The sequence below is a fragment of the Sinocyclocheilus rhinocerous genome, unplaced genomic scaffold (genome assembly GCF_001515625.1).
Source record: "Sinocyclocheilus rhinocerous isolate Xijiao unplaced genomic scaffold, SAMN03320098_v1.1 scaffold2026, whole genome shotgun sequence".
Taxonomy (NCBI): Eukaryota; Metazoa; Chordata; class Actinopteri; order Cypriniformes; family Cyprinidae; genus Sinocyclocheilus; species Sinocyclocheilus rhinocerous.
Window position 1 is genome coordinate 249,663 of NW_015624871.1, and position 19,943 is coordinate 269,605.

At 37.1% G+C, this 19,943-nt stretch overlaps 2 protein-coding genes across 4 annotated transcripts; one reads left to right on the forward strand and one right to left on the reverse strand.

Moving 5' to 3' along the window:
• The first annotated feature begins 1,437 nt into the window (after window positions 1–1,437).
• On the forward strand, window positions 1,438–7,212 carry LOC107746552 (beta-crystallin A3-like). Of its 2 annotated transcripts, XM_016560819.1 has the most exons (7): window positions 1,438–1,599; window positions 1,911–1,987; window positions 2,651–2,769; window positions 3,133–3,274; window positions 3,937–4,079; window positions 5,375–5,406; window positions 6,581–7,212. In XM_016560819.1, exons 2-7 carry the CDS (start codon window positions 1,970–1,972, stop codon window positions 6,694–6,696), a joined length of 570 nt encoding a protein of 189 aa, XP_016416305.1. In that variant the 5' UTR covers window positions 1,438–1,599; window positions 1,911–1,969; the 3' UTR covers window positions 6,697–7,212. The 2 variants fall into 2 exon arrangements, with proteins under 2 accessions (XP_016416305.1, XP_016416297.1); XM_016560811.1 differs by lacking the exon at window positions 6,581–7,212 and having other exon boundaries at window positions 1,441–1,599; window positions 5,375–6,034.
• Window positions 7,213–7,708: 496 nt separating this feature from the next.
• On the reverse strand, window positions 7,709–19,016 carry LOC107746565 (protein unc-93 homolog B1-like). 2 transcript variants are annotated; one of them, XM_016560831.1, is made up of 13 exons: window positions 18,837–19,015; window positions 18,350–18,515; window positions 17,117–17,258; window positions 16,551–16,704; window positions 16,103–16,264; window positions 14,527–14,656; window positions 14,192–14,285; window positions 12,246–12,370; window positions 10,943–11,125; window positions 10,398–10,671; window positions 10,187–10,305; window positions 8,822–8,944; window positions 7,709–8,428 (listed from the first exon to the last, which is right to left on the reverse strand). In XM_016560831.1, the coding sequence occupies exons 2-13, from the start codon at window positions 18,467–18,469 to the stop codon at window positions 8,177–8,179; spliced, it is 1,878 nt and encodes a 625-aa protein (XP_016416317.1). In that variant the 5' UTR covers window positions 18,470–18,515; window positions 18,837–19,015; the 3' UTR covers window positions 7,709–8,176. The 2 variants fall into 2 exon arrangements, with proteins under 2 accessions (XP_016416317.1, XP_016416323.1); XM_016560837.1 differs by having other exon boundaries at window positions 8,291–8,428; window positions 8,822–8,910; window positions 18,837–19,016.
• Between the last annotated feature and the right edge of the window lie 927 nt (window positions 19,017–19,943).

Here is a 19,943-nt window from a genome sequence, read left to right on the forward strand (position 1 = left end):
CATTATTTTGTGTATTTGGTGTAATGAAATGTGTTTATGCGGTTTAAGGTAAAAAAACATTATTTTCCACATTATTTTGTACATTGTTTCTCCTCTATGCCTGTCATAAAGCAAGGCCAGACACAACGGGTAAGTGAAAGACAGGATGGTTTATTGAATGTTCCATTGAATGGGGCTTACAATCAGGGCTGGAGGGAGAATGGGCTCAGGATCGGAAGGGGTGTCTGGGGAGTGCATGCATGAGAGGGCGTCGGCTTTATTGTTACAATTCCCGGGACGATAGGTGATGGTGAACTGAAACCTGGTGTAGAACAATGCCCAGCGGGCTTGGCGTGGGTTAAGTCTCTTGGCTTCTCTGAGGTATTGGAGATTTTTGTGGTCGGTAATGACTGTGAACGGATGGTTTGCTCCCTCCAGCCAGTGCCGCCACTCCTCCAGGTGTCAGTCTGATGACACAATAAGATATTTTAGACAAAATTGTGTGTGTGTGTGTGTGGGTGTGTGGGGGGGGGGATGCATGGTGAGATCCTTAATTCCTACCATTTCATGTATTTTTCATGCATTTTTAAACGGCATTCGTATTCAGTAAACAGTGAGCAATAGTAATCTATTACAAAACCACATTCCCATCACCTTAACACTTCTAGGTCATGGGTTATGGGCCATGGGTCAATGAGGAGCAGCCAGTATGTAACACATGGTCCTATGGCAACACTACATCCTAAAGTGTGGTTTACCGATTTATGATGAATTTATTCTAGTATGCTTGATTATAAAGGAAAAATATCTGGTTGTATTACAGAATCTTCCTCAGTTCTTCATTTAAGATTTGAAAAAGTTATATTTCCTAAGTGAAATTACCATGGTTATTACACAGATATAATTCTAAGTTACGATGTTTCTGTAAAACAGAAAAAGAAAGGAAGAAAAAATCCTTGAACTTACAAAAGGACCTACAACAAATTATTTTAAACCTCAAAGTGAAAAAAATAAAATAAAATCTAAAAAAAAACAAACAAAAAAAAACTTAATAAATCAATGTTTATATGGCTATTCCCAAATATGAATTTGTGAATTCGCCATGGTTGAGCTTTCTAAAAATTACTAAACTGCTGTGGCTGTCTTCCAAACCTTAGGACAGCAGACAAACTACAGACATGTTCCTGGGAGCTTTGAAAGAGTGGACGTTCACTGTATGCAGTGGGTCAAATCCCTGTATTCTCCACATATAGGCCGCTCATTGTGTAGCATACGATGCACTGTGCTGACCGATAGGAATATAGCCGCTTGCGCTCCATTGTGCGAATCAATAGTGTCTGCATTCACACGAACCATGGGCGCGCGCACGCTCACGGCTCCATCAAATCCAATGCGCTGACGGCGCAAAATGCTCCACTACTCTGGATTCCCAATAAAGACAATGATAACACACCCAAACACACACACACACACACACCCTCACAGATTCTTCCATCAATTTCAGCGTCGCGACGTCCACCCAGCTTTGATGGTCGCTATAAAATAGAAGCGTCAAATAATCATAAAAACTCCTCCTCACTGACGAGCATCACTGTACAATAGGACAGGTGGAGATTTAAGGTAAGATAAATTTAGAGTAATAGATTGGATGAGGGTTTTATGGAAATGTACATATGAAGAAAAAAGCTCAAATTAATTTCTAACAGCTAAGGATTACGTTAAATTGCACTTCGTTACCTTGACTGTTGCTTATTAACAAAATATGACCAGCATCAAATGAGCTGTCATGGGAACTTCTTTGCCAGATTTGTGCACAACCTTAAAGGGGTCATATGATGCGATTTCATTGTTTCCTTTCTCTACATAACTGTACATCTCCCAAAGTTTGTCAAATATGTTTGAAGAAGTTTTCAGCCTTCGCTCTTGTGCAGGAAAGAAGACGAACAGAGTTACTAAGATCCAAACAAACCCATCAACTACTGGGATAGACATGGCTCCTTGCTTTAAGGTAAAAACCTTACCACTCTTTCTCTCAAGTGAGAAGAACAATGAAATAGTGAGAAACAAGCTATTGATTCTCTGTCTGAGAGTGAGAAACAGGCGCCAAACTATCAATAATTTAAATTAGGTTTCCTCTGCTTAGGTATTGATTTTGAGACTTTATAGATGAATGGTCTGTGGATGGTTGCTGCTGCTGCTGCTTCTTGTCATTATGTGCAGAAGCATGAGAAGAATTCAGTATTATTTAAAGGGATAGTTCAGCCGGAAATGAACAACTTCAAGTTGCTCCATCCTATATGAATTTCTTTCTTCTCTGGAACACAAAAGAAGATGTTTTGAAGAATGTGGGTAACCAAACAGTTTCTGGTCCCCATTTGCTTCCATAGTATTTTTTTTTCATACTATGGAAGTCAGTGAGGACTAGCAACTGCTTGGTTACCCACATTATTCAAAACATCTTCCCTTGTGTTCAGGAGAAAAAAAGACATCCATACAGGATTGGAACAACTTGAGGGTGAGTAAAGGATGACAGAATTTTCATTTTTGGGAAAATTATCCCTTTAAATATAGAGGACATAATGAAATGAGAGGAGGCCAGTGGTTGAGTGTGTAGGAGAGAGACATTTCTCCAAATTAGAAAACGAAGCTGTGACATGTGCATGTTTGTCAGGTGACCGTGTTCGAGCAGGAGCATTTCCAAGGTAAATGTCAGAAGCTCACCTCAGAGTGCCGCAACGTCCAGGAGCGTGGGTTTGACAACATCCGCCCTGTCCGTGTGGAGAGCGGCGCGTGAGTCGCCCACTCTGTGTTAATGATTGCAAAATCTTGCCAGTTAGTAAGGAAATTACAGTTTTAGATGTTTTTGAAAGCTTTTGAGTGTTTCATCCTGAGATTATTTAAAATGTGTGTTGAGAAGTGTGCTTTCCAATAAATTATGAAAATGACTGAGATGCCTCAAGATTACTTGAGAATTGCTTCCTGTAGGTGACTCAGAAAAACAAAGGCAAAAAAAAAAAATCCCACAATATGGGCACAATGCTTATAATAATACCTTAACACATGCATTTTTTAAAATGAAAACAAAACATCATAAATAGCTCAACCCTCTTGTAAATACTTTATAAATGTTAAGTTCTCCTTAATTCTGTGCAGCTGGGTGGGATACGAGCACCATGACTTCCAGGGGCAGCAGTTTGTCCTGGAAAAAGGAGAATATCCTCATTGGGACGCCTATAGCGGCAGTCTGGGCTATCATGTGGAGAGGATGATGTCACTGCGCCCCATATGCAGCGCTGTGAGTGTGTGAGCACATTCTGATGCTTTGAAAGTCTTTTATTCTCTAATTTTTCTAAGGAATTGGACTGATTTTTTCCTGATAATAAAACAAAGTGAGGACATCTCCTACAATGAAGGAAAGAGCTGAGCCATATCTCAGAAAATCATAGACTCTTTTGGTTAAGCAACCACATACACACTTAAAAATAAAGGTTCTTTATTGGCATCGATGGTTTCATGAAGAACCTTTAACATCCATGGAACCTTTCCATTGCACAAAAGGTTACTTCAAGTGGAAAAAGGTTCTTCGGATTATTAAAATGTTCTCACACTAAGAAAAAATGGTTCTTTTAAGAACTTGTCAGGCTCTTTGGGGAACCCAGAATGTTTCTTCTGTGGCTCCCTGTGAAAACCCCATTTGGAAGCTTTATTTTTGAGTGCAGCAACATTAAAAACACCTTAGCAACTGCATATAAATGCACCATAACCTGTTAGAAACCTTATTAAAAAAACCTATAGAACAGTTGTAAGAAAAAACACCATAGAGACTGATGGTGAATGTGATGTTTTTGGTGGTTTTGAAGTGCTCAACTTCATTCAAGCAAACAGTATCTCTCATTAAAACCATGCTGTTTTTTTTCTTCCTTTTCTTCCTTCCGCCACTGTTCCTTCCATTTGTAGGACCACCAGAGCAGTCGCATGGTCATCTATGAGAAGGAGAACTTCCTGGGCCGCAATGTAGAGCTGTGTGACGATTACCCATCTCTTCAGGCCATGGGCTGGTGTGACAAGCAAGTGGGCTCCATGCATGTGCAGTGTGGCGCGTGAGTAAGGGTCGACAAAACACCATTAATGCCAAACTACTGTTCTCCTGAACTGCACATTTTTCATGCTCAACAGCTGTGCTGACGATACACTTACAACACAGTCATCTGCGTCATTGGCTCATAGTATCTAGTCCTTGTGCTTGTGAAGTGTTAATGTTTTTGCTTTCACAATACAGTCCAGTGTAACATACTGTCCGATGAAAGATCTTTCTTCGACTGCACATTCCACACTTGGTGCATCAGACGCACTCACATAACAGCAATACTGTACCTGTGACTGCCACATCGGTTATGTAATGACATTATATCAACATTTCAGTGCATGTCATCACAGAAACTGATCATTTAACCCAGTGATAATTTACCATACCGTACATGGAAGAAGGGCTTGCAGTTTTCATCTGTTAGGTGATAAAACAGGAGAAAAACATCCCATACTCCCATGGGGCATAGGCAAGTCTAATTATGATTATTTTAAGTATTCCATTTCAGTCACACTTTATTTGATGGTCCAATTCTCACTATTAACTAAGACTTTTGCCTCAGTAAACTTCTAATAACCGCTTATTAATAGTTAGTAAGGTAGTTATTAAGTTTAGGTATTGGGTAGGATTAAGGGATGTAGAATATGTTCATGCAGAATATGTACTTTATAAGTACTTATAAACAGTCAATATACGGCTCGAAAGCAGTGGAGCTTTTATTATGCCACAGTCGACCGCTTTCGCTCCTTCCGATCGTGCGTATGTGGGGTAAAGCAGCGCTGTTTTATCACACTAGATACATTTGAAAGTTCTGTTATAATGCTACTCTGTGCGGTCGTCACCGGTCTATTAAAACGCACAACATATTAAAGCGTCTTTGGTGTTTCCATGTTTTCTACAAAACAAAACCGGAAATCGAGGGGTTATGACGTCATTGGCAGGCGATACAATGACACTATGGACACGGTCCGTGTCACTAGTTAAAATGGCTTATTTCTCTGGATTTAAACATTCTTCGAAACATTTGGGATAATGTAAGTACACAAGTCAGCAAAATACTCTGTTCTAGTGGTTTTTGGATATTTTAATAAATAAATCTTACATATTGTGCCTTTAATAGTGAGAATTGGTCCCTAAACTAAAGGTGTTACCTAGATTTCTAATGTACATTAGAATCCAGCTGAATTTATTAATTCAAGATTCTTGCCTTCTATTGAAAAACGTATTTAATTCCCTTCCACACAGCTTGTCATATTGTATTCAGTCGCTTTACCTCCTCATTTCCTGTCATGGTCTCTTTCCCTGCAGCTTTGCGTGTTACGAGTACCCTGGCTATCGAGGACAGCAGTACGTTATGGAGTGTGACAGGCACAGCGGCGACTACCAGCACTGGAGGGACTGGGGCTCCCACTGCCAGACCCCTCAGATCCAGTCCATCCGCAGAATCCAGCAGTAATGCCTGAGGCGAATGGAAGGAAATGGAAAGCGTGCATAGTTTGGAAGCAGAATAGTCACACCAGTCATTCTAGCAGCAGTCACTTTATGAGGTGCAGTGTGGCAAATTGTAAGACCTTCACTGATTGCACATAGTTTCCACTTATGGTACTCCAGTACTAGACGAATAAAAAAAAAATCCACGCATGTACAGATACACATCAATGCTCGTTCAAGAAAATGCACCAGCTCACATTCATAAACGCACATACATCCCCACATGTGATCCAAGGTAAAGTAGTAGCTTGTATGAACAATATTCATAAGAGACTAATATTCTATACAACAGAAGCACAGTGGGGGACACTGGAGAGTAAAAATCTGTCAATCAAGGCAAGATGTGTATCTGTATATGCAGACATGTCACGTCTCTGTGACGTTTGAGTGCCATATGGGGACAGATGGGAGTGTGTGTTAGAGCATTCTGAGGAGAGGAGGACAACGGTTGACTAATAAATACACACTCACCTCAAACTAGCATTTTTGTCTTTTTGCCTGTTCTCAAAAAGATTGTAACAGTACTCAATTTTTTAATGATTTCAGACTACATATATATAACACATGCTAAAAACCACTATTATAACAGACGTGAAAGACCTGCAAATCACTACAGGTGTTTCAATATATTCAATATATTATATCTAGTAAATGTTTTATGACAGAAATAAGGCACCAATACACAATAAGGTGTGTTATGCTGCGGACGAGGTAAAGTATTAAAAAAAAATATTATTATTATTATTGATTTTCCCATTCTGACCACCTTTCCAATGCAGATTAAAGAGAAACACTACAAACTGTACACTAATGTACACTAAATAAATGAACTGCGGTATTCTTGGATCAATCGCATTCACATTCTAACACATCAAACACTGGTTAAAAACATTCTAAAAGTGGCAAAAGCAGCATTTTTAATCATATATCTTCTATTTTATGTTTATTGCAAATATATGTTTTATAACATCATAAATGTAAACGAAATGTAACACTTTTTTTAAATGTACCCTGGCTATCGAGGACAGCAGTACGTTATGGAGTGTGACAGGCACAGCGGCGACTACCAGCACTGGAGGGACTGGGGCTCCCACTGCCAGACCCCTCAGATCCAGTCCATCCGCAGAATCCAGCAGTAATGCCTGAGGCGAATGGAAGGAAATGGAAAGCGTGCATAGTTTGGAAGCAGAATAGTCACACCAGTCATTCTAGCAGCAGTCACTTTATGAGGTGCAGTGTGGCAAATTGTAAGACCTTCACTGATTGCACATAGTTTCCACTTATGGTACTCCAGTACTAGACGAATAAAAAAAAAATCCACGCATGTACAGATACACATCAATGCTCGTTCAAGAAAATGCACCAGCTCACATTCATAAACGCACATACATCCCCACATGTGATCCAAGGTAAAGTAGTAGCTTGTATGAACAATATTCATAAGAGACTAATATTCTATACAACAGAAGCACAGTGGGGGACACTGGAGAGTAAAAATCTGTCAATCAAGGCAAGATGTGTATCTGTATATGCAGACATGTCACGTCTCTGTGACGTTTGAGTGCCATATGGGGACAGATGGGAGTGTGTGTTAGAGCATTCTGAGGAGAGGAGGACAACGGTTGACTAATAAATACACACTCACCTCAAACTAGCATTTTTGTCTTTTTGCCTGTTCTCAAAAAGATTGTAACAGTACTCAATTTTTTAATGATTTCAGACTACATATATATAACACATGCTAAAAACCACTATTATAACAGACGTGAAAGACCTGCAAATCACTACAGGTGTTTCAATATATTCAATATATTATATCTAGTAAATGTTTTATGACAGAAATAAGGCACCAATACACAATAAGGTGTGTTATGCTGCGGACGAGGTAAAGTATTAAAAAAATATATTATTATTATTATTGATTTTCCCATTCTGACCACCTTTCCAATGCAGATTAAAGAGAAACACTACAAACTGTACACTAATGTACACTAAATAAATGAACTGCGGTATTCTTGGATCAATCGCATTCACATTCTAACACATCAAACACTGGTTAAAAACATTCTAAAAGTGGCAAAAGCAGCATTTTTAATCATATATCTTCTATTTTATGTTTATTGCAAATATATGTTTTATAACATCATAAATGTAAACGAAATGTAACACTTTTTTTAAATGGAGAGAACTTTGGTTCTTCAGTTACAATGAGGAAAAGCGATATGTATTGGATAAATAATTACAGCGCACAGAAAGGAATTAGAATGAAACACACAACTCGAGCACATCACCTTGACCAAGTTCAAAATGGAGAATATCCATTTCTATGGCAACAAAACCACCTAACCTTACAAGGTATCTGCAGTTTCCTCTTTTCACTTCCCATTTCGATGAAATGCTTGGTTCACTTCTTTTTTTTTCCACTGTGAACTACTTTCTGACCTTCATTTTCTCATTGGTGGCCCACACTTTTTCTTTCCAAAGGAAAAAAAGTCTTATTTAATATAAAAGTGAGTAAATGTTTCCTATACCATCGCTTCTCTTTCAATCTGGCTATTCAGTATTTTACAACAACATCTCATCTCGTTCCAATCTCCTCACCTTTTCACCTCTCCTTTTCTAGTCCCTTAAGTGTTGGACATAGTCCTCTCTCTCTCCTGCCTGTTCGTAGGCAGCGTTGTCGTGTTTCCTCCTGCGGTCCCTAACCCTGCTCCTCTCCGGTCCTGGTGAACCCTGGGAATCGACGTCTGTATTTCTGTCCTCCTCAACTAACCCTCTCTCATCCTCATCTTTCTCATCATCATCAGCATCACTCAGATCGGTGTCAGATTCATCAGAATTTTCTTCCTCAAGGTATCGGTAACCTTTGACCTTTGAGGAATAGGATAGTAATGTGAGACATTAGCAATGAGAGTGATATGGAAGTATAATAATGACAAATGCAGAAGTCTATCCACCTAGAACAGTAGTCTCAACAATGAAAGGATAGTGTAGAAATTTATCATTTCACTCAACATTTAGACATAGACAATAGACATAGTAAATGCATTTTTGTTTTGGTTTTACAAATTGAGGATGACTCAAAATTATTGTCTGTGGTAATCAACAGGTTCTGCCAATACAGTTGTTTTGAACCTGGAAACTTTCATTTTTTTATTTTACAGAATAAATTAATTCTACTTTTAACACTAACAGGCTGTTTCTTTTAGAAAATCACTTTAAAGCCCCCACAGACTCACACGGACACATTAATAGCTGAATTACCTTGTGTCGTGGACGGGGAATCCGTGGCAACCTGAACGGAATTTTCTTCGCCAGGCGACGCTCCATTTGCACGTAGCAGAAACATGCCACTATGAGAGTCAACAACAGGAGTCCAAGCTTAGCCTTAAAAAGAGACCAGAGAGAATGTGCAGCTGACTTAATCACTATTTTTAAACACCGATTAATGTAAATAAAAAAATGTGAATACATCTCCACATATTGAGGTGCGGTCCCGTATACTGTTGATTAGCTGAATTTCGTGAACAAAATCCAGTCGTTTCAATAGGAATCTGTGCTGTCGGTAGTTTTGTGCAAGAGTGAAAAAGCCCCCAACACAGATTTTGCAATGTTTGTTGGTCATGCTAATGGACAACAGAAAGCTGCTTAGTTTGAAGTAACTTCTGCGTGAGCAGTGCTTCATACATTACTTTGCTACTCTTTTTTGCTGCAATATCGCTAATGTGACTGCACCTTTAGACAGAACTCAAGACTGAGACTAAACTGCCCATCAAAATGCCACAAAAAGCATTTGACAATAGTTTAATGTGTTTTCATCAGGTATCAGTGTTTTCTGTACTCAATAACAGTGTGATGTCCAATTCACAAACTAAAAACCCTTATGCATTGATTCTTTTTAACAAGTTAAAGTGTGGTCACATTAGTGAAATTTTGTGGAAAAAAAATGGTCCATTGGCAACTGTCAATAGTATAGTGATATAAAAAGCACAACTCACATAGAGGTCAATTTCGAACCAAACAACTGGCCAATATCGCAAATTCGCATGACCAACTGAACCAGATGTGAAATCTGTAGAGGGGAAATCATTCGTCCTTATTCAAAATTCCCCGATCGTGTGGGTTCCTATTGAAATGACTGGAAAACTTTAAACAGGAATCAATCAGGCACCTTCAATCAAAAAGTTTCACGAAACAGCTTCAAAATCGCTTGTTTGAATCAGTGAATCATTCACTGATTCGAGTTGTTACCGAGTTGACAACTGACTCCCTTACTAAACTGCTAGTTACTTAATCTGAAATTAACCGTAACATTAAACATTAAATGACTGTATTTACTCAATCATTCTTGTGTGACAACGTCTTATAAAAGGTACATATTCAAAACATAGTTTTATAATATTAATATTAAAAAAATACATTGAATTTTGTTACTTAAATATTAATGCTTATGGTTTCTGAGATTTAACTGAAGCAACTGTAAGGAAAAATCTGTTTGGGTGATATGTTGGAACCATGATTGACATAACTGAACATTTTGTGAATTAAAAGCAAATTATTTTTTTCTAGTGTCCTGTTACAGTAAATGCAAGGTATGCAATCAAAACCTGCAAAAATTAAAGTCTTTACCCGCATAGGCATTGCAGACCAAAGATAGACGATGAAGATTGCAATGGCCTGCCACCAATGATAGATAGTAAAAACAAAGTCTAGTCGCTCCTTGTCTTCATACAGCATCCCCAGCAGAGCTACACACAACAACGTTGTCATATCATTGATGTTAGAGTGTGTCTTTCTGAAATGGGTGTAAGCTTAACGTGTAAATGGCATTTGTACTCACTGCTCAGTCCAGTCTTGTTGAGCGCAGTTCCCAGACCCCACAGGGCGGAGAGCACCAACAGATATGGAAGATAGCTAGGTGTTTGTGGTTGGGGCGACCAGCACATAAGGGTTATGATTAGCACAAAGTGCACGAAGGCACCCACCAGAAGAATAATCGGCCTGGGTAAGCGCAGCAGCGTCAGGGACAGGCCCGAACAGATGGAGGATGACAAACCATACACCATAACTAACAACCACAGCTTCTCCATCCCTACTGCACACACTCCATATGACTGAGAAAGACAGGCACAGAAAGGGAGAAAATCTGTTTAGGTAATGAGTGATTGTGCGCTGTTCCTTTAATAGCTTAATTAAACTAAATACCAGGCAAATTGGTTTACTTGCAGAATCCTGCTTCTTCCTTGGTGCTTAATATTGTAGAATGGCAACCAAAAATGGTCTTGTTAAGCTAAAAAATACTCAGTGCTGAGAGCTGACACTGTGTGACTTTTGGTATTCAAATTTTACCTGTGTATTTCAGCTACACGGTCTATTTTGTCTCACCAGTATGAGTCCCTGGACGGCGAAGAGCATTTCAAAACCAGAGTAGATGAAGAACGGACAGAGCAGACGGAGACGGTAGTCTCGTAAGTGCTTGAAGGGCAGCTGGAAGATGTTCCCCCAGCCAATGCTGCGAAGGTCAATTTCTTCTGTGGGCCGATATGCAGCTCCACACAACACCAGGAACTGTTAGGGAACATTGGCAGCACACTGTTAAAAGGGATAGTTCACTCCAAAATGAAAATTCTTGTTTAACATGGAACACGAAAGGTGAAGTTTGATGAATTACAAGTAGTTCATACCACTCGTGCATTATATTTAAAGTGCATGAACCAACTTTGTGTGAGGAACAGTCCAAAATATAGGTTGCTGATATCAAACCAGAGAGCAAGATTTTCAGTCAACTTTTTTTATTATGCAAGTGATGTCAAACGTTATTAATTCAAAACATAATTGACTTTTTAAGTATTATTGAGATCTTTTATAATAATTATTTGAATAGTCAGCAATTGTTGAACCCTGAGCCACATTTTTTTCTTTCCACACACTTATTTGTGTTACGTACTAATATGGTAGACGTTTTGGTTGAAATATTATTGTACATATCTAAAAACTGTACTTTGATAAAACTTTAATGCCAATTTGAAAACTCACAGAGAATGAATAAACAATTGACGTCAAACCTGAAAAATTATCAAATTTCGGTTTGTTTGTCCCATAAATACTTGGAAAATAGTGCATGCGTTGTATGGACCACTTTATGATAATTGTATGGTACTTTTTTTTGTCATTCTGTAGCTTGATAGTCATTCACTTTCATTATAAGGACTTTTTTTTATTTTTTTAAGAAAAAGTCAAGTCACTCATTATTTTAATGTGTCTTTGTTACCATGTAATTACACAAATATGAACTGAGCAATATCAATTAACAACATGTACTTACTATACTAATTCTTTGTATAGTAATTACTTGCTTGTAATTATGCATAATTTAGTGTTATTTCCATGTGTATCATCCAATGTGTAACAAAGACAAATTAAAATAAAGTGTTATCAGAAAATGTAATGGATTCAGAATAACATGAGGCTAAATAATTTTAATTTCTGGTGAAATATTTCAATTGAGTTACTAAAAACAAAATAACATTCTCAAACCTACTTTGGTTCAGAATAAAATATCTATGTAAAATGACTATGGAGGTCAAATTGCTGTTGACTACAGACTGTTTCAGTCACTGATATAATCCAAATTATATATATATATATATATATATAATAGTGATGATGATGATGATGACAGTCTTACGATGAGCATGGCGAGGAAGGCTGCTCCCATGAGCACACTCTCGACCTCGATGAGCAACAGAGAGCGAGGCAAGCTGTGCAAAACGGTCTTATTTAAATTCTCTATCACCCCTTTCCCTGAGGCTCCTGAGAGAGAGAGAGAGAGGATGAGAAGAGACAAGAGAAAATAATGCATCGAACAAGACTGTTTTATATTACATTTTAGGTCTGGATGCATACATTTTTTAAAGACTTCAGACTTCAAACTGCTTCTTTCTCTATTCAGTGTTTTTCACTCTACAATATGGCAAGTGGGTGACTTTCCATGTCAAGCAGTGCTGCTGGTGATTTGGCGTTATTGGCTATTTTGCAATTCCAAATACTGGTTTAAAAAAAACTCTTATCGTCATCTCTGCTGAGAGCTAGGAAGAGCCAGACATAGCAGAGCCCTGGAGAGCAGATGTGCTGCTGCCCCAGTTTGCAGGAAGTCAGAAGTGTGAAGTTTCTAATTGCCAAATGACTACATTTTTTCCAACTGTAAATATTCACGACACATTTGATTTTATTTTGCAAGATATCTTCTCATCACATGAAACTAACTTCAAGATGATTTTGATCAAATTTTTTACTTTTTTCTTTGGTGTTAAATGGAATTGATTAAGGTGCATTTCTTTTCGGTGTAATTAAGTAAATGTAGTGCAAGTAATTGGCATTTCACTCGCTTAAGTATTTGGACACTTAGGCCATTCTAAGGCATACATATACATGCCTATACATTGTATACATCTACATGTACATCTACATATACATAATATATTTCAATTAATTAGATAAAAATAAATAAATAAACAAACCAAGTAGCATCTGGAAATATATTATTCTAGAGAACTAAGTGATTTTTGCAATTACTTTTAACCCCTTGGTCCCAAGGTGAATTTTAATGGACGTATGAAGTCACCACTGGTTTACTGCATTACTTATGAAATAGCATTAAATATGTGTTGTCTTAAATTTTGAACCATACATATATTGTTTTATAAAACCGAAAAACTATCTAAACTTAATTTGTTCAAAAGTTTGGGGTCAGTACTTTTTTTTTTTTTAAAGAAATGAATACATTTTTTCAGCAAGGATGCATTCAAATCAAAAGTGACAGTGAAGTATTTTAAATTGTTACACACACAAAACCTAATTCAAATAAATGCTGTTCTTTTGAACAATCCTGGAAAACATGGTTTCCATAAAAATATTAAGCAGCACCAAATCAGCATAACATAATGATTTCTGAAGGATCATTTGACACTGAAAACTGGAGTAATGACTGCTAAAAATTCAGCTTTGCCATCATTTTAAAATCTATTGAAATAGAAAAATGTTATACTGGTTTTACTGTGTTCTGATCAAATAAATGCAGCCTCGGTGAGAATAAGAAAAAGAAACAACAATGTTTTTCACAAAAATCGTAACGACAAACATATCAATGAATCTCATACTGAGATAGTTCTTTTTCTGCCTTTGGGTTACTCATTTTTCTAGCAAGTCTGATTGGTATTCAAGCAACAGCTGCTGAGGTGTTATATTGTTTTTCCACAGTGCTCCTTTATGAATATATATACCCATCTATACCTTGTGTTTGATGTGGTAGTTTTATAGATATTTTTATAAGTGTTATAACTTCGAGAAATATCCCCCCCAAAAAAACTAAGTGAATAGCGTTCTCTTTTTAAAAGTCTCTCCAGTGAATGCAGCAGCACTTCAGTTTTTAAAATTTGAAGTACTTCATGAAGTAATTTTTGACTATTCGTCGTTCAACATTATGCATCAAGCACATGAAAACTTCATAAAAGGATATGAGAACTAATGCAAATGTCATACTGAGCAGCTGCTCGATCTGTGAACGACGCATTAGCCTTTAAAATGTAAGTGTGTAAAGCTAAAAGGGGACAGGATCGAGAGAGAGGACTTTACCACACTGTGTGACTTTGAAGAGAGTGTGTTTGTAATCATTCAGATAGTTATTGAGGAACAGCACCATGGGGAACTCGGCAAACACGAAACTCAGCTGCAGGAGAGAAGAGAGACACAGAGTGAACGCTATAAATAGCTGCATATTAATGCACAAACCCACATATGCAGCCGGCATCGACACATACACACACGCAGCTGTGAATACATATAAATGCTTCCGTTATGATGGCAAAGGGGAAAACACAACTAATCACAGGTTAACTAATAGTGAATTATTGCAACTTACAGCGTTTCACACATTTTAAGAGTGCCCGAAAAGGCTCATCTTTACTCACATGGAAAACAATGTAGAAGACGGACTGGAAAATGATGATGTAAGAATGGAAGGCTCCTTTGGGGGGCTTCTTCTGCTCCTGGACATGTTCGTCCTTGTAGTTCACATACTCATAATACTGCTGGGCCATTCTGATGACCACACACAAACAAAGAGGTGGGAGTGGGTGGGTGGGTAGTTAGTTAGCTGTATCTGTATCTGAGAAAGACTCAATAACTGAGTGTATAATGCAGTAGTGAGCTTTTGTTTATGCTTGTTTATGCATGAGGAGGTATAACTGAGAACTGCTAGCTGCATAATCTGAAAAATAATGACCAAGCATTTCTAGTGCTGATTGAGTCGATGTTGCAATATTGGAAATCAACCTACAAATGGCTTAGTTATAGTCTCTCAAACAGACCTGGGATCATTTTTTTATGTTTTGAATATATTACACAACAGAGGATTCATGGTCACACTTTATTTTAAGGTCTAGTTCTTAGTATTAACAAACCATTAACTATGACTTTTGCGTCAATGAACTCCTAATTTACTGCTTATTAATAGTTAGTAGTTGTTAAGTTTAGGCATTGGGTAGGATTAAGGATTTAGAATATGGTCATGCTTTATATGTGCTAATACACAGCCAATATGTTAATAATAGGCATGCTAATAAGCAACTAGTTAATAGTGAGAATTGGTCCCTATACTAAAGCGTTACTGGATTCACCACTATTACAATTCTGCTTGAAACCAATTAACCAATACCAGTAATTGTTTTGAGGTTATGGCTAGTAACTGCAAAATATATATCTAATATTGACTGATACAGATACATTTTTAAAAATCTCTAATATCGGCCAATAATAAACAGCATCTTCAGTTTGGCTTTATTTTGCAATACTATGCAAAATACATTTTTGGAAAATAAAGAAGTAGAATAAAATATTGTAAACTCCTAACAAAATAGCAATATGCTTAAAATGATTGACACATACACTATTATTCAAAAGTTATGTAAGATTTTTAAATGTTTCTGAAAGAAGTCTCTTATTTAAAACAGCAATATTGTGAAATATCACTACAATTTAAAGTCACTGTTTTGTATTTTAATATATTTTAACATGTAATTTATTCCTGTGATGACAAACCTCAATTTTAGGCATTCATTACTCCAGTCTTCACATGATCCTTCAGAAATCATTATAATATGCTGATTTGGTCCTCACATTTCTTCTTCTTATTATATTATCAATGATGAAACTGATGTGATGCTTATTATACTTTTTTTCAGGATTCTTAAAGAGGTCCTATTATGCTTTTTCACTTTTTCAACTTTAGTTAGTCTGTAATGTTGCTGTTTGAGCATAAAAAAGATCTGCAAAGTTACAAAGTTCAAAGTCTACTTCAAAAGGAGAGTTCAAAAGAACAGCATTTATTTAAAATCAAAAATTTTTTTGTAACATTATAAATGTCTTCACTGTTACTCTTGATCAATTTAAAGCATAGAATTTCTTCCAAAAAAAATCTTTCTAACCCCAAACTTTCAAACAATAGTGTACATGTTCTATGCACCTTCAGCTTTTGAACACCCTCACCTGGTGATGTAGTTTCCCAGTGATGCCCAAAGAGGAACAATGACAACACCAATGGCCACAGCTGACGGTACAAGAGTGTAGTATCGCTCCCAGTAATTGGTTGAAACAAAGAGAGCATAGATGCCTGATGCCAGGAACATCATCCATTTAGTGCCAAGAAATCTGAGAAAGAAATACAATTACATTGGAAAATAAAGGGTGTGGGATTACTGGACTGTAATTATCACATGTCATTCTCAGTTTACACCACGGGTGTGAGAAGACCTTTGGTGCCAAAACTGCTCAAGCATTAAGTGGACAGTAGATGAACAGTAGGAAGTGCTGCTAATAATTGTGGCGGTGGGTGACAAACATCCAAAGAACCAAACTAAATGAGCAAAACGGAAAAACGTGGGTTGCATGAGGATTATGACCAAAACAGAAATGCAAGGAAAGACATAAACTCAACCTAATGAGCACCGGCGTGTAGAGCAGGCCGACAATAGGTGTAACGTTGATGCCCATCAGCATTTTGTTGTCGATATCCTCCAGCCCTAAAGTGCCATACTTGACCTCTCTGTAGGTCTCATCGTAGTGCAGAATTAACTGCATCTGTAACAGACCTACAAAGAAACAGCTCGTGATGAAACGTGCACAACACTCCAAAAACCTGTATTTGTTTTTGGCATGTGACAAGATGTCCCAGATTTGTCAGCTGTTCCTCAATTTCACAGTCTCAGACCAAATGAGACATCTTTGTGTGTGTGCATGCCAATGAACTTGCTAAAAATGGCCAGAAGAGTGAAGAGTCAGTGAAGTATGTTATCCACAAAGCATGTCATATTCATTTGCACTGCAGACAGTGCATAATGAAATCACACTGATACAACAGTGTGACATAAGTAGAGTCCTACTCAATGTCGTATTTAGAGCAAGATCTTTTTATAAAGCAGCGTGCAGACTTTGAGGAGTATGAGGTCATCGTTGGACTGAATCATATTATGTGCCTGTGGTGTGTGATGCGCAATGGCTGACCCATGTAAACGCTGTAGATGAGCATTCCTCCGCAACTGGCCCCCACCACATTCTTCACTACACCCAGCCTCTTTCGTCTGTAGTACTTGCGCTCCTCCTCCTCCTCATCGTAGTCAGGATGTGGGCCGAGAAACTCCTCCACCTGTCAATGGAAAAAAAGATCCAAAAGCCTGAGACCACTCTGAAAATTCAAGATTGTTGTTTTTTTGTTCATTTATACAGACATAAAGTTTCAGGGTTTTAAAAAATTAAACAATGAAAAGCCATGAGGTAAAATGGAATGTTTGAGATTCTGCCGTTTTTAGCACATTCGTGACATTGACCGTGTGAATTTAATTTTTTTTTCTAATCAAATTTTACTCAAGTTTTTATGCTGTTAATATAAAATACTTTTAAAAAGTCTGGAGTCAATAACATTTTCTGAGAGAAATGAAATATTTTATGCAGCAAGGATGCATTAAATTGATCAAAGTGACATTTAAAATGTTACAAAAATATGTATTTCAAATAAATGAAATTTCTATTCATCAAAGAATCCTGAAAAAACTAAATGTGTCACAGTTTCCACAAAAATATAAACTGTTTTCAACATTGATAATAAGAAATATTATTTGAGCAGAAGAAATCATGTGACACTGATGACTGCAGTAATGACTGCTGGAAAAATGAAAAGCCATCACAGGAATAAATTACATTTTAAAATATAGAGAAATAGAAAACAGTTATTTTAAAATGTAATACTATTTCACAATATTACTGTTTTTACTGTATTTTTGACCAAATAAATGCAACCTTGGTGAAGCTAAAAGACTTCTTTCAAAAACATTAAAAACAGTAATGTAATGTGCAAGGAAAATATTGTAATAAATATAAAATAGAATAAGTTTCGTTATTTTTTTTACATTTAATTGTACCTCAGTATATCTAAATCACAAATATAAATCCTGAGTATTTAAAGAAAAAAAGGCTGCAAGAAAACTTAAAATAATTAAACTCAGGACTCAATTAAAATATGTTAAATTACATCATAAGTACTGTCCCCTAAACCACTGTTGTTTTTATTGAAGAACAAACTTCTGGAATCATGAAATTAACAGTGGTTAAATATTTAATCTGTTTATTATTATTATTTTTTTTACAAAACGTTTCAAGCAGTTTTGTCGCCATTACAGCAGAAGAAATAGAAGAACCAGAAGAAACATCCTAGCCTACATGATTTAAGACTATGGCTACCTGTCCCTGAATGTTTCCCTCAGGACCGCGCAGCAGCACTTGATCATCTCCATCAGCAGGGGGCGCGCCGTTCACTTCAGCCTCGCTGTACACGTTATCTTCAGTGATCACTGCTGCCATCTGGCGGCCGCACTGCTCTCTGACCACAGTAATGCAGGTAAGATCACTGCCAAAGGTAAAAACGACGATATTTTAAAGATAAAATAAAAGGAATGAACATGACAGCAAAGAACAGGGAGAATAAGAGAAAACTGTGGTGACTGTGTGATTGTAATGTGGAATAAATATTACATAAACTTGTTCCTGGAGTTAATAAAAAACAAGGATTGTGGGCGGAAGCTCTACAACAGGTGTACAAAACGAATTAATTCGATGTCAACACGACATTTGAACACATTTATAGGTAATGTTGCATATGCAATGAAGCCTGACGATCACACAAGGCGAAGTAAACATTAAGCATTAACTAAGCGCAAATATAACTCACCAAAGTGGAAACGATGAACGCTATAACGTTAGTGGCAAAGGCTGCAAAGTCTTGAAAGATTAAAACCTAACGTTAAGATTCTAATCGAGCCTCTAATGAAACTTTCGCCTCATGAACAGTTGCGTGTAGGTTTTATTAAGAAAACAAAGAAGGAAATGAAAGTTTTCACCCTAGTTCCCCATTTTCTTAAAGAGATAGTGCCTCGGAATGTGGGCTATGCACATATGACATAAACCAATTGACCTATCGGTAAGCATACCTGTCAACCCTCCCGTTTTTCCCAGGATTCTCCTGTATTTTGATATCTGTGCAGGGAGTACCGTGGGAAAGAAACAATGATCACTGGTAGAAATGGGAGAAGACTCAGGTGGTGCTCCAGTGAAAAAACTAAATATACATGTAAATTGAGATATAGCTTACACTTCAAAAGGCTATTTAATTGATTAAATATGAGCGCTGCAAGTTTCAAAGTCAGGTGCTGCGCTGCTTTGTTTACTGCGGTTACGGGGAAAACCAGTTCCTGGCTAAAAGCGCCACCTGCTGGCAGAGAATGAATTTGCATTTTTCAATAAGCCCTTCTGCTCTGTTTAGACCAAAGCCAAAAACGACCCTTATTTTTACGCAGAAAACACGCAGTTGTAAATGTGAACTGGTGGATCGACAAGAAGATAATGAATTATAAAACTCTAAAGATATAGCCTACACTAAGATATATTTATGTTACTAAATGAATATCATTTTTGATAATAATTGTTTAAATTAATATAAAAATAATATAATATAATGTAATATAATATACAAATTGTTACTTTTGACTATAACAATTAAATATTCCATAGAGGGAAATATAAAATATTTTAAAGGGGTCATATGACGTTGCTAAAAAGAAAATTATGTTGTGTATTTGGTGTAATGCAATGTGTTTATGCGGTTTAAGGTAAAAAAAAAAAACATATTATTTTTCACATACTGTACATTATTGTTTCTTCTCTATGCCCTGCCTTTCTGAAATGCGTCGATTTTTACAAAGCTCATCTGTCTGAAAAGCGAGGTGTGCTCTGATTGGCCAGCTATCCAGTGCGTGCGTATTGGCCGAATACCTCAAGC